The 15,662-nt window shown below is 41.2% G+C and overlaps 1 protein-coding gene across 1 annotated transcript; it reads left to right on the top strand.

The window, feature by feature from the left end:
- The first annotated feature begins 1,746 nt into the window (after positions 1-1,746).
- Positions 1,747-15,131, top strand: AKAP4 (A-kinase anchoring protein 4). The gene is made up of 5 exons (XM_059911203.1): positions 1,747-1,845; positions 2,930-2,980; positions 3,538-3,639; positions 12,071-14,206; positions 15,000-15,131. The coding sequence occupies exons 1-5, from the start codon at positions 1,747-1,749 to the stop codon at positions 15,129-15,131; spliced, it is 2,520 nt and encodes an 839-aa protein (XP_059767186.1).
- Positions 15,132-15,662: the final 531 nt, after the last annotated feature.

The raw sequence follows: 15,662 nt of genomic DNA, 5'->3' as shown, positions 1-15,662 counted from the left end.
CCCCCCCTTTGCTGAGGTTGCTACGGTTTCAGGCATTATGACCCAACAAACCCTGTTGTCATGTGCCAGGGTCAGAAGCAGTGAGGAGAGCCTGGCTCCCTCAGTCTCATCCAACAGCTGACGGGGTGGCAGTCAGCAGCAGGTGCCCAAGAACTTGGTATTGCCCACTTCCATCTCAAGGGGCACATCTCCCTTCTAGGTGGCACATCTTCAGCCAAAGTCTAAAATAACTTCATTATCAAGGTAATAAGTTCATAAGTTTTATTTTTTACAGTTTTTTTTAGGATTTGGACTGAGGCTATATCCAAATCACATGAGGGACCTCTATGCCTCCCCCTCTTTTTCTCTAAGCTAGTGATCTCTAGCTCTTGAAAAAAAGAAACTCCCTCTTCTGAGGATGTGGAAAACCTCTTCCTAAAACTTTTTTCAGGGATTTCTAGAGATTTTTGAAGGGAGAGTCCAAGAAGATCTGGGGGAATGAGATGGAGAGGGGTAGGGGGAAAAGTAAAGTGTCTAAATGTAGTAGTATCCTGTGAAAGGCTAGCCATCAGAGGATAGTTGTTATTAAAATGTTGAGAGTGAGAGAGGAAGAGAGAGGCAGCAAGAGGGAGGGAGAGAGGAAGGGAGGGAGAGAGGGGGAAGGAGGGAGAATGGAGGGAGGGAGGGAGGAAGAGAGAGGGAAGGAAGGGCTGAGGGAGAGAAGGGGAGAGAAGGCAGAAAGAAGGGGGAGGGAGGGAGGGAGCTAGAGGTTAAAGGGGTCTAAATTTTGAAGGAAGTGAAGGGAAAGGAATTCAACTGCCCTCTAATACTTGGCCCAAAAGGTTTCTCTTGTTAAATTTTAAAGATAAATCAAATTCACCCCCAGATACCAAAACAATTCTACTGAGCTCTTAACTGTATCTTCCCAAACGTGTCTTACATAGGGAAAAATCAGTCAGTGGCTTCTGCCATTTCCTTTTTACTTTTAGTTCCAGGCTGGGGTGGGAGGTGGCGGGGGGTTGAAGGAAGTTGGCAGAGATTATTCTCTCTTTCAAATAAACTTTGTCCTATGGGATCAGGGTCTGGTCTTCCCGCAGACATTTGTCTCTTAGTTATATTTATGGCTATTAGACTGAGTGTTCCCAGTATTCAGAAACTCGTTCTGTATGTTGTTTTAATAAAAAGAATTATTCACTTTACTGGTATTGACCTTAGTCTTTTCTAGTGGCCCTATGTGGTGAGTAATTTCACTTTCTTTAATGTAATGAGAAAGACTCGGATTAGACTAGGTTTAGCTAAAATTCAGTTAAAGGGGATGAGGTGAGCTTGACTCTTTGAAGGTACCCAAGAGTGGATAAAGAAAAGAGGATACAGGTGAGATTTAGTTAATGGGGTTGGGGAGAAGTAAATCACTAAATTTAACCCCACAGTCTCTAGACCTCCTTTTAAATTTACTTCCCAGCCTGTCATTTTTCCTGACTGGCATTTTCCCAAGTCAATATGATACTCCCATGGTTCCAAATACCTGGTGTGGGGAATCTAAATTAAAGACGACTATGGATTGAGCTAAAAGATAATGATCTTGATCATCAGATTCAAACATTTCAGAGTGTCCTTCCCTCATGGCTTACCCAACCAGTTCCTAGCCTAAACCTATATGAAACAGAGATGGGTTTCAGAAACCCCTTCAGGGATTCTTATTCAAACTGATTCAGTTTCTAAAAGTCATATATAAGACTTTCAGATTTATTTTCTTTCTCTTTCCAGATGTCTGATAATAATATTGACTGGTTACATAGCCACAAGAGCATGTGCAAGGTAGATCTCTACAGCCCAACAGGACAGCAAGATCAGGACCAGAAAGTGGTAATATACAAAATGACTCCTACCAAGAAAGGCTTGGCATTTGGGTATAGATATCCTGGAGCCCAGGATAGACTAATGGATAGTGATACTGTGATTTCTCTAAGGAATCAAGCTCAGTAAGGTCTGTGGGGGACCAATATGCTCATACATCACACAGGGACAATTCAAGGGAGGGGCAAGATGAGGAGTGATGTGAAGGAGCTGAGGAGGGGAGGCTGGTGGGGGAGACTGAGGGGAGCCAGGGGTGGTGGTTGCCTAGTTACCAGACTCTATTATCTCACACCTCTGAAGTCATAATAATGTTGCCTAGCTACCAGTAAGCTACCCTAAAGCTGGACTCCTTCAGGAGGGCAAAATATGTATTTTTCCTAATGAATAACAATATAAAGCACCTATTAAACACAGAAATGTTTATCCATGTACCACTTAAAATCTTCTATGTCATCAATAGTAAAACCACCACATTTTGGCAACATTAATGTAGTAGAAAGTGCTCCAAACTGGGAGCCAGGGGAATCGAGTTCTAATACAAGTTCCAGTTTTGAGTCTGTGTCAGTTGGGCAAGCCATCTCTCTTCTCAGTTTTCTCAATAAATGTGGATATTGTATTTTGGGCCTCTTTCTCTCTCACAGGTAGGTGTTCTCATTTAGGAAGCATAGTAACATTAAGATTCTGTCTGCCTAGAAGTTGAGACACAGATGTAGAGAACAAACGTATGAACACCAAGGGGGGAAAGCCGCGGTGGGGTGGGGATGGTGGTGTGCTGAATTGGGCGATTGGAATTGACATGTATACACTGATGTGTATAAAATTGATGACTAATAAGAACCTGCTGTATAAAAAAAATAAATAAAATAAAATTCAAAATTAAAAAAAGGTTCTGTCTGCCTAATAAAAATCATTTGTCTATGGTTTATTGAGTACTTAATTATGTCTAGGCACTCTACTAAAGCTTTACACGCACTATCTCAATCAATCCTCACAAGAACCCGATAAGGTAGGTGCTACTGTCATCTCACAGAGAAATTAAGGCCTTTTCTTAATTTCTGAATTTTTCTAAATTCACCATCTTAATTTGATGCAGATATGCTTTGTTGATGTGTCCACCCTCAACAGGGAAGATAAAGATTCTAAGGTGGGTACTCTCTGCTTCCCTCAGAGTTGGAATGGGTGGGAAGATGCTGAGAAGGGTTATCAGTTTCAGCATGAGGAAAGGGAAAGGTTGTGGTAGAGGGTGGAAAGGTGACGGGGACTCAGGTGGGAAGCCATCATTCTCATGAGCCCATGATCCCTGGTTCGGAATTTACTGTCATTCTTGATACCAAATCTCATTTTATAAGCCACTTAGGTTGCTGGTAGGGCTAAAAGAGTGAAAGCATGGAAGACAGCATGTCAGAAAAGTTGGGGGGGGGGGAACCCTTTCCAAAAGGTTGACGTTTAATGGAATATGGTTCCTGAGACTGATGGCTTTGTGAATACCTTCAGTGGGGTGGGAGGGAGTAGTAATTTGTAGAGGGAGCTTTATCTCATTCTTCAAAGACTAGCTAGCCTTACAAGCCTACTTTTCCTTCAGAAAGAAAGGGGATAATAGGAGACATGACATTCATGCTTTGAAGTAGTAGCCTAGCGGGTCAGCTTGGAGAAGTCTCAAAAAGCAACTTCTCACAAGAATCTTGCCCTTTAATTCCATAGGATGCTACTGGTTCCAATTCAAGAGGTGACTTAAACCTGGAGAGCCTGGAAGAAGAAGAAATTATTGTGATCAAGGATACTGAGAAGCAAGACTCACCTAAGGTATAGACTTAGCCTCTGAGCCTACCCTTTCTCATTCCCAGAGCCCAATGCTGAATCTGAGGACTCTGGTTCAGAGATAGTAAGAGAACTATTGTCAAACAGACCCAAAATTTAAATATTATGATATTCTAGAGAACACAGACCTAAGCTCACAGTCACAGTAAGTTCAATGCTCAGGTAGCTCACAATGACACTATCACAGAGGCTCAGAATGCCCTCTCCTAATTTCAGGTACCTACTGCAAAAAATCTTGCTATGCTTATCTTAACAAAGATATGGGCTTATAAGCAAGATCCTTTGCAATGTTCTTTGCTGGCTTGTAATGGACTTGTGTGCCCCACATTGCCCAGTGTCCAACAATGAAGAAAGAGGATATGAAGAAGAGTGAATCCACAGCAACCAAAAACTGTAGTTGCCCTACCCTGTTGTCTAAGAGATTACCCAGGCTGTTGGGTAGCATAAAGTTCAAAGCAATTACGCTTGCACACCACTGTCAGATATGGAATCCTTTTGTTTTTGTGTAAATATCCCAAATTACACCTGGCAGGCTGGTTTGGAGTAGGCATTAGAGCACATGACAAGTCACTCTCACAGTCCTAGAAGCCTGGAGTAGCTGATATTGGAACAGGATATTTGGCTTCAGTGCAAAGGAGTCAAATATTTCTTGTTCTGTGTTCCTAAGCTCATATTATAACCAGAAACATCATTTCTGACACCAGATGCCTTTGGAGTCATGAGAGTGGCCCCTGAGGAAGGGAAAACCAGTTACAAAATATTCTCCAAAGAGTCTTGGGTTCAGTTGGGGGTGGCCAACTCCATTTTGGGGTCTTAATAAAAGGATATACCTGGTGTTTGGGGTTTTTTTTGGTTTTTGTTTTTTGAATTTTTTGAACTTTATTTTATTTACTTTTTTATACAGCAGGTTCTTATTAGTCATCCATTTTATACACATCAGTGTATACAGGTCAATCCCAATCTCCCAATTCATCACACCACCACCCCCATCCCCCACCGCTTTCCCCCGTTGGTGTCCATACATTTGTTCTCTACATCTGTGTCTCACTTTCTGCCCTGCAAACCAGTTCATCTGTACCATTTTTCTAGGTTCCACATATATGCTTTAATACACGATATTTGTTTTTCTCTTTCTGACTTACTTCACTCTGTATGACAGTCTCTAGATCCATCCACGTCTCTACAAATGACCCAATTTCGTTCCTTTTTATGGTTGAGTAATATTCCATTGTATATATGTACCACATCTTCTTTATCCATTCGTCTGTTGATGGGCATTTAGGTTGCTTCCATGACCTGGCTATTGTAAATAGTGCTGCAATGAACATTGGGGTGCATGTGTCTTTTTGAATTATGGTTTTCTCTGGGTATATGCCCAGTAGTGGGATTGCTGGGTCATATGGTAATTCTATTCTTAGTTTTTGAAAGAACCTCCATACTGTTCTCCATAGTGGCTGTATCAATTTATATTCCCACCAACAGTGCAAGAGGGTTCCCTTTTCTCCACACCCTCTCCAGCATTTGTTCTTTGTAGATTTTCTGATGATGCCTATTCTAACTGGTCTGAGGTGATACCTCATTGTAGTTTTGATTTGCATTTCTCTAATAATTAGTGATGTTGAGCAGCTTTTCATGTGCTTCTTGGCCACCTCTATGTCTTCTTTGGAGAAATATCTATTTAGCTCTTCTGCCCATTTTTTGATTGGGCTGTTTGTTTTTTAAACATTGAGCTGCATGAGCTGTTTATATACTTTGGAGATTAATCCTTTGTCTGTTGATTCGTTTGCAAATATTTTCTCCCATTCTGAGGGTTGTCTTTTGGTCTTGTTTATGGTTTCCTTTGCTGTGCAAAAGCTTTGAAGTTTCATTAGGTCCCATTTGTTTATTTTTGTTTTTATTTCCATTACTCTAAGAGGAGGATCAAAAAAGGTCTTGCTGTGATTTATGTCAAAGAGTGTTCTTCCTATGTTTTCCTTTAAGAGTTTTATAGTGTCCAGTCTTACATTTAGGTCTCTAATCCATTTTGGGTTTATTTTTGTATATGGTGTTAGGGAGTGTTCTAATTTCATTCTTTTACATGTAGCTGTCCAGTTTTCCCAGCACCACTTATTGAAGAGACTGTCTTTTCTCCATTGTATATCCTTGCCTCCTTTGTCATAGATAAGTTGACCATAGGTGCGTGGGTTTATCTCTGAGCTTTCTATCTTGTTCCATTGATCTATATTTCTGTTTTTGTGCCAGTACCATGTTGTCTTGATTACTGTAGCTTTGTAGTATAGTCTGAAGCCAGGGAGTCTGATTCCTCCAGCTCCACTTTTTTCCCTCAAGACTGCTTTGGCTATTCGGGGTCCTTTGTGTCTCCATACAAATTTTAAAATTTTTTGTTCTAGTTCTGTCAAAAAATGTCATTGGTAATTTGACAGGGATTGCACTGAATCTGTAGATTGCTTCGCGTAGTAGAGTCATGTTCACAATATTGATTCTTCCAATCCAAGAACATGGTATATCTCTCCATCTGTTGGTATCATCTTTGATTTCTTTCATCAGTGTCTTATAGTTTTCTGCATACAGGTCTTTTGTCTCCCTAGGTAGGTTTATTCCTAGGCATTTTATTCTTTTTGTTGCAATGGTAAATGGGAGTGTTTCCTTAAATTCTCTTTCAGATTTTACATCATTAGTATATAGGAATGCAAAAGATTTCTGTGCATTAATTTTGTATCCTGCAACTTTACCAAATTCACTGATTAGCTCTAGCAGTTTTCTGGTGGCATCTTTAGGATTCTCTATGTATAGTATCATGTCATCTGCAAACAGTGACAGTCTTACTTCTTCTTTTCCAACTTGTATTACTTTTATTTCTTTTTCATCTCTGATTGCTGTGGCTAGGACTTCCAAAACTATGTTGAATAATAGAGGTGAGAGTGGACATCCTTGTCTTGTTCCTGATCTTAGAGGAAATGCAGTTTTTCACCAGTGAGAATGATGTTTGCTGTGGGTTTGTCATACATGGCCTTTATTATGTTGAGGTAGGTTCCCTCTGTGCCCACTTTCTGGAGAGTTTTCATCGTAAATGGGTGTTGAATTTTGTCAAAAGCTTTTTCTGCATCTATTGAGATAATCATATGGTTTTTATTCTTCAACTTGTTAATATGGTTTATCACATTGATTGATTTGCATATGTTGAAGAATCCTTGCATCCCTGGGATAAATCCCACTTGATCATGGTGTATGATCCTTTAGTATGCTGTTGGATTCTGTTTGCTAGTATTTTGGTGAGGATTTTTGCATCTACATTCATCAGTGGCATTGGTCTGTAATTTTCTTTTTTTGTAGTATCTTTGTCTGGTTTTGGTATCAGGGTGATGGTGGCCTCATAAAATGAGTTCGGGAGTGTTCCTTCATCTGCAATTTTTTGGAAGAGTTTGAGAAGGATGGGTGTTAACTCTTCTCTAAATGTTTGATAGAATTCACCTGTGAAGCCATCTGGTCCTGGACTTCTGTTTGTTGGAAGATTTTCAATCACACTTTCAATTTCATCAATTGTGATTGGTCTGTTCATATTTTCTATTTCTTCGTGGTTCAGTTTTGGAAGGTTATAACTTTCTAAGAATTTGTCCATTTCTTCCAGGTTGTCCATTTTATTGGCATAGAGTTGCTTGTAGTAGTCTCTCAGGATGCTTTGTATTTCTGCAGTGTCTGTTGTAACTTCTCCTTTTTCATTTCTAATTTTATTGATTTGAATCCTCTCCCTCTTTTTCTTGATGAGTCTTGCTAATGGTTTATCAATTTTGTTTATCTTCTCAAAGAACCAGCTTTTAGTTTTATTGATCTTTGTTATTGTTTTCTTTGTTTCTATTTCACTAATTTCTGCTCTGATCTTTATGATTTCTTTCCTTCTGCTAACTTTGGGTTTGGTTTGTTCTTCTTTCTCTAGTTCCTTTAGGTGTAAGGTTAGATTGTTTATTTGAGATTTTTCTTAATTGTTTAGGTAGGCTTGTATAGCTATAAATTTCCCTCTTAGAACTGCTTTTGCTGCATCCCATAGGTTTTAGATTGTCGTGTTTTCTTTGTCATTTGTCTCTCGGTATTTTTTAATTTCCTCTTTGATTTCTTCAGTGATCCCTTGGTTATTTAGTAACATATTGTTTAGCCTCCATGTATTTGTGTTTTTTATGTTTTTTTTTCCCCCTGTAATTCATTTCTAATCTCATAGCGTTGTGGTCAGAAAAGGTGCTTGATGTGAGTTCAATTTTCTTAAATTTATTGAGGCTTGATTTGTGACCCAAGATGTGATCTATCCTGGAAAATGTTCCATGAGCACTTGAGAAGAAAGTGTAATCTGCTGTTTCTGGATGGAATGTCCTATAAATATCAATTAAATCTATCTGGTCTATTGTGTCATTTAAAGCTTCTGTTTCCTTATTAATTTTCTGTTTGGAAGATCTGTCTATTGGTGTAAGTGAGGTGTTAAAGTCCCCCACTATTATTGTGTTACTGTCGATTTCCTCTTTTATAGCTGCTAGCAGTTGCCTTATGTATTGAGGTGCTCCTATGTTGGGTGCAAAAATATTTATAATTGGTATACCTTCTTCTTGGATTGATCCCTTGATCATTATGTAGTGTCCTTCCTTGTCTCTTGTAACATTACTTTAAAGTCTATTTTATCTGATACGAGTACTGCTACTACAGCTTTCTTTTGATTTCCATTTGCATGGAATATCTTTTTCCATCCCCTCACTTTCAGTCTGTATGTGTCCCTAGGTCTGAAGTGGGTCTCTTGTAGACAGCATATATATGGGTCTTGTTTTCGTATCCATTCAGCAAGCCTGTGTCTTTTGGTTGGAGCATTTAATCCATTCACGTTTAAGGTAATTATCGATATGTATGTTCCTATTGCCATTTTCTTAATTGTTTTGGGTTTATTTTTGTAGGTCCTTTTCTTCTCTTGTGTTTCCCACTTAGAGCAGTTCCTTTAGCATTTGTTGTAGAGCTGGTTTGGTGGTGCTGAATTCTCTTAGCTTTTGCTTGTCTGTAAAGCTTTTGATTTCTCCATCATAGCTGAGTGAGATCCTTGCCGGGTAGAGTAATCTTGGTTGTAGGTTCTTCCCTTTCATCACTTTAAGTATATCATGCCACTCCCTTCTGGCTTGTAGTGTTTCTGCTGAGAAATCAGCTGTTAACCTTATGGGAGTCCCCTTGTCTGTTTTCGCTTTTCCCTTGTTGCCTTCAACAATTTTTCTTTGTTTTTAATTTTTCTAATTTGATTACTATGTGTCTCGGCATGTTTCTCCTTGGGTTTATCCTGTATGGGACTCTCTGTGCTTCCTGGACTTGGGTGGCTTTTTCCTTTCCCACGTTAGGGAAGTTTTCGACTATAATCTCTTCAAATATTTTCTCGGGTCCTTTCTCTCTCTCTCCTCTTTCTGGGACCCCTGTAATGTGAATGTTGTTGCATTTAATGTTGTCCCAGAGGTCTCTTAGGCTGTCTTCATTTCTTTTCATTCTTTTTTCTTTATTCTGTTCCTCAGCAGTGAATTCCACCATTCTGTCTTCCAGGTCACTTATCCGTTCTTTTGCCTCAGTTATTCTGCTATTGATTCCTTCTAGTGTAGTTTTCATTTCAGTTATTGTATTGTTCACCTCTGTTTGTTTGTTCTTTAATTCTTCTAGGTTTGTTAGACATTTCTTGCATTTTCTTGATCTTTGCCTCCATTCTTTTTCCGAGGTCCTGGATCATCTTCACTATCATTATTCTGAATTCTTTTTCTGGAAGGTTGCCTATCTGCACTTCATTTAGTTGTTTTTCTGGGATTTTATCTTGTTCCTTCATCTGGTACCTAGCCCTCTGCCTTTTCATCTTGTCTCTCTTTCTGTGAATGTGGTTTTTGTTCCACAGGCTGCAGGATTGTAGTTCTTCTTGCTTCTGCTGTCTGCCCTCTGGTGGATGAGGCTATCTAAGGGGCTTGTGCAAGTTTCCTGATGGGAGGGACTGGTGGTGGGTAGACCCGGCTGTTGCTCTGGTGGGCAGAGCTCAGTAAAACTCTAATCTGCTTGAATGCTGATGGGTGGGGCTGGGTTCCCTCCCTGTTGGTTGTTTGGCCTGAGGCGACCCAACACTGGAGCCTACCCGGGCTCTTTGTTGGGGCTAATGGCGGACTCTGGGAGGGCTCACGCCAAGGAGTACTTCCCAGAACTTTTGCTGCCAGTGTCCTTGTCCTCACGGTGAGACAGAGCCACCCCCCGCCTCTGCAGGAAACCCTCCAACACTAGCAGGTAGGTCTGGTTCAGTCTCCCCTGGGGTCACTGCTCCTTCCTTGTTCCCTATGCGCACACTACTTTGTGTGTGCCCTCCAAGAGTGGGGTCTCTGTTTCCCCCAGTCCGGTCGAAGTCCTGCAATCAAATCCCACTAGCCTTCAAAGTCTGATTCTCTAGGAATTCCTCCTCCCATTGCGGACCTGCAGGTTCGGGAGGCTGACATGGGGCTCAGAACCTTCACTCCAGTGGGTGGACTTCTGTGGTATAAGTGTTCTCCAGTTTGTGAGTCACCCACCCAGCAGTTATGGGATTTGATTTTATTGTGATTGTGCCCCTCCTACCATCTCATTGTGGCTTCTCCTTTGTCTTTGGATGTGGGGTATCTTTTTGGTGAGTTCCAGTGTCTTCCTGTCGATGATTGTTCAGCAGTTAGTTGTGATTCTGGTGTTCTCGCAAGAGAGATTGAGAGCACGTCCTTCTACTCTGCCATCTTGAACCAGTCTCTGGTGTTTGTTTTTAAAAGAGGAGCCCATATTTACTACACACAATGCAGGTCTCCTTGATTTTAACTTAAGCCCATTTGCAAAAAGTGGACCTTATTATGACCTCACGTTTCCAGGAATTCATGGTGATGAAGCAATGAATGGAGCAAAGAGGGCAATGGTACTTAGTGCTGTGTGGATGTGTACACAATATGTATACACATATCCAAACATGGGCATACACAGTCACAAGTATAGATATACACATATACGTTTACACAAAGTGACACACACATAGATATATACATGTATATACATTAACAAAAAATAATTTATAAAATAATTTATAATAATTTGTAGCCAGGCCACACACATGCCTTGGCTACATGTGACACTGACAAACACACACAAGCATTGAAATAACAAACTTACGTATAGTGATCTAGTCATAACAATGACTTACACACATATGCAAAGATATACAGTTATACAGAGTCAGACACACTAATGTGCCCACATGTGATACACATAAACATTTATATATACATCCAAGCACACTATGCATAAACACACACTCACATTGATACACACAAGCCTTGATCAAAACAGACCATGCAGACTCAGGTACAGGCATACTCACTTATAAATATACCTCATGTTGATACACACACATACAAACTTAAACAAAGTGACACATTAACTAACGCACATGTTTGTGTACACTGATACACATATTGACACAAATGCAGTGACATCCCCACTCATGTACTCACAGACACACTCAAATGCCAGTGTGTATTCACCACTGACATACATCAATCATTGAGATAGTATATAAATATAACATAAACTGATACCTAATATATCGATATACACAGTCATTATACAATCACCTATTTATACATATTCATTTTTAACATACATATTTATTAATATATTATACATTAATTATATATTAATATATTGATGAGTATGTATGCTAATACCTGAATGTATGCTTCAACATAAATACGTTTATAGCTGCATGATACATGCTACTGGATTTATATCATAAACACATATGCAGCTCTCTCAACTCGACACTTGCTTATTTTCATATTCAGAGACACACTGATATACACACTCATATTTTTACATTCACACACATGTACAAAATATACATACTAACATGCACATGCTGGCCTATACAGTTGACATATACAATGGGTATGATGTCAGCACATTATGACACATGCTTACACACGGTGACATCACACATGTGCATTGACATACACATATGCACACACATACACACAGGCACATTTTCACACACTAACAGTACAGACTGACACATGTTCACACTCATGAATTGATATATTGATGTGCATATACACACACGACAGAGACACTGACATATTTTTGACATGTATTGAAATAAGCACACATACTCAGATGAAGTTGACAAACATATTGATAACACTTGTATATAGTTACGTGTACAAATGTATCTGCTCTGAGCTTTTGTTGCTGCCACTTGTGCTTGAACGTGTATTAATGGATATAATTGTGTGTTACGCGCCCATGCAAATACTAAAGGCCAAATCCCTAATCTGTGCAACTTAGAAGATATATCTTCTAAATACAATAGGGGAAAGAAGTAGCCTACCTAAAGTCTTATGGATAGGTCTTCTTTTTTTAGATGGAGATGTCAGTGTGCCTTTTCAAACGAGCTCCTTCTAATCCTGGACGTGTCCTCAATCGTCTACTCAGTGATCTTCAGAAGTACACCTTGTGTTTCCAACATGCACTTAGCCCCTCATCCTCCAGCTGTAGACATAAACTAGGAGACACAGAGGGCAAATGTCACAAACTGCCCTCTGGGAACTGCTACAGACTCTATGCCGATCAACTGAAAATGGATTATGTGGCCAAAGGACCTCAAGGCCAACATCTGGAAATGACAGCGTCCAAAAACACCAGCAATAACCAGAGTCCTTCCACCTCACCAGCCAAGTCTCCTAGCAATCAGAGGGCAGTTATCTCCCCTGCTGGAGAATGTTCTACGGATGACCTTTCCTTCTATGTCAACCGACTATCTCCTCTGGTGATCCAGATGGCCCATAAGAAAATCAAGGAGAAGTTGGAAGGTGGAAGCAAATGTCTTCATCATTCAATCTATCCACCCAGTGGGGACAAAGGGAAAAACAGCCCTCGTAGTGCTGTGAGCAAGATCACTTCTGAAATGGCCCATGATGCTGTGGAAGTGACCTCTGCAGAAAGGCGGGGCACTGGGGAGGAGTGTAGGAAAGGTGGCCAAAAAACCTTTCTGTATAGTGAATTAGCCAACAAGAGCAAAGGTGGAGACAAACAGATGTGCCAAAGAGACAACAAGGAATTTGCAGATTCGACCAGCAAAATGTTCATGGTTTACACAAATCAAGTGGCATCTGACACGATGGTCTCTGTTATGCAGAACTTGAAAGTTCATAGCTCTGGGAAGCCAATTCCAGCTTGTGTGGTCCTGAGGAGGGTGCTGTTAAAACACACCAAGGAAATTGTGTCCAATTTGATTGAGTCCTGCATGAAGAACCTATATAATAACACCAGGGTCCTGATGGCCAACTCAGACTTTGTCTCAACTGTCAAGAGGAATCTGCTCAACCATGGGAAACAAAACACTGCTGATATCATAGAGGCCATGCTGAAGCGTCTTGTCTGTGCTCTTCTTGGGGAAAAAAAGGAAACTAAGTCTCGGAGTTCGTCACATGCATCTTTGAAAGCTGGGTGCCATGATCCCAAATGCAAGAACCAAAGTCTCAAATTCTCAGCTATGAAGGCCGAGATGAAGGGGAAGGACAAAGGCAAAATGAAACCAGAGGAGTGCAAGTCATTGACCAGTGGTGAGAAAGTCAGCGAACATACCCTCAAGGAGAGCCCAACAATGTGGAACCAAAATCATGGCAATCAAGGCAAGATGGCTGGCAAAGCATGCGCCAATAAGGAGGAAAAGAGAGAGAAGATCAGCCTTTCCATGGATTCACTGGCAAAGAACTTGATTGTCTCTGCCCTTAGGCTGATCCAATACTATCTGACCCAGCAGGCCAAGGGCAAAGATGCATTTAAAGACTGTCTTGGTTCTACCACCGGCTATATGACTCAGAGTGCCCAATACAAAAAGCGCAGAGGTAGCCAAAGTGCCAAGGCACTTTCAGTGAAACATCTAGAATCTCGTGGAGCACCTGAATCATCCACCTCTCTAAAGGAGAATCAACACCTGGACTCCCAGAGGCTGGTTATGTCAAACATCATTCTGTCACTGATTCAAACACTGCTTAGTGAGAGCTCCTTCAACTGCGGAGATCTATGTGAAGGTGAGAACAAACGTTCTGAGCCCAGGACAGACAAAGGAGCCACCATGTCCAAGAGGCCTGACAAAGGGGAAGAACAATGCCAGGACAATCAAGAACTTGACTTTATCAGTGGGATGAAGCAAGTGAACCGACAATTTATAGATCAACTGGTAGAATCTGTGATGAAGCTGTGCCTTATCATGGCTAAGTATAGCAAAAATGGGGCAGCCCTTGCTGAGTTGGAAGAACAAGCAGCCTTGGCCAACAACCCCAACTACCAGGCCGGTGGCCCCAGATGTAGTCACGGTGCTGCGATGTCACAGAACTATCAAGACTCTCCTGGACCTGAAATCATTGTCAATAATCAGTGCTCAACAAGTAGCTTGCAAAAGCAGCTCCAGGCTGTCCTGCAGTGGATTGCGGCCTCACAATTTAACATACCCGTGCTCTACTTCGCGGGAGATGATGCTGGACAACTGAAGAAGGTAAGCAATGCAACAAGGAACAAGAAGAAAGAGGGTTGGAATGGGTAGGGGCAGGGAGGAGGTATTGTACTTAGAGCCCAAGAAGCAGTCCATTTTTTTGAGTCTGTTCTTTATCATGTGACTCATGAATTACTCTCACCTCATAAAGACACAAAAGTGATGAACCATTAATTACATGGGGCTCTGGACACCTCAAGGCCTGTGTACTTCCAAGAGGAGGAGAGTGAGATTAGCTCATTTTACCAGTGATCCTTTCAACAAACTATTTGGTAAAACATCAGGGAGCAATTTTTAAGTCTTATGTTTTGCACACATGCACACACACACACACACACACACACACACACACACACACCCCACGGCTGTGTTTCCTACATTAGATGGATTCCAGAGAAATAAAATACTAAACCAAATTATCCTCCCTATTTCCAATCTCATGTACTTTTTTTTAGGGAGGCAGGGGAATGGCAACCCCTAACCTTGACCTAGAAATCAGTACAGATTAACTGAAGGATCCCAGTACCTGATGAGAAGTATTAGTGAACACAACTGATTCCAGAGTTTGTTTTTTGAAGCTCAAAAAGAAAGGACCTTTGGCATTTTAATCTATGCCATTAGAGGAGGGTCCAGAAAAAAGGAAAGCCATGTCAGCAGCCTCCAGTCCTGGACCTGTGGCAGCCTTTAATCCTAGAATCATAGGCAGGGAGGTGGGTGGGGTGTAGTTGACTTTCTCCGTCTGGGCCCTGGCTCGAAAAGCATCACGTGACTCAAGTTATCTCTGCTCTCTCCACAGCTTCCCGAAGTTTCAGCTAAAGCAGCAGAGAAGGGGTACAGTGTAGGAGATCTTCCTCAAGAGGTCATGAAGTTCACCAAGGAACAACCACGGGATGAAGCCGTGGGAAGCGGGCTAGAAAACAACTGCTAGACTGGCTGCTCACTAACCTGCGAGCCAACAATTCCTTCTCCTCCTCTCCGTTTACTCCCCACCCTCAGCAGCATTCGATCCCAGCTGGAGCACCCTCTACCATCAGGCCAGTGAACGGCACGCTGCACGACTGTATTTTCCAATACATCTGAGCAGTTGGACTGTGCAAATACAGGGTGTCCAACAAACTGGGCAAGAACGTGAATAAAAACCCTTCTTCTTAATTGTGTCATTGTTTTCTTGGTCAGATATATCCGAGGCAAGGGAGGGGAATGCGTCCAATTTCAAGGACTGGTGATACAGTGTTGGACTTGTGTCCGGATCTCACCCTGGGTTATTTTCTAAGCACCCAAGACACAGGGATATAACCCATGTCCAAGTTCCTAAGTCATCCGGTTTATCCAAATCTCAGTTCACAAGCTATTTAGAGTTTTGCCACCTGTGGTCTCCCTGTTTCTCCCAGAATTGCACAGTTAACTTGATAATCCCCCTTCTAATCCCAAGGATGCAGCTTTCTTGGTCACTTTTAAG

The sequence above is a fragment of the Balaenoptera ricei genome, chromosome X, assembly GCF_028023285.1.
Source record: "Balaenoptera ricei isolate mBalRic1 chromosome X, mBalRic1.hap2, whole genome shotgun sequence".
NCBI classification, from domain to species: Eukaryota; Metazoa; Chordata; class Mammalia; order Artiodactyla; family Balaenopteridae; genus Balaenoptera; species Balaenoptera ricei.
The sequence above is the reverse complement of the archived record's forward strand: the minus strand, read 5'-3'. Positions and strand labels throughout refer to the sequence as shown.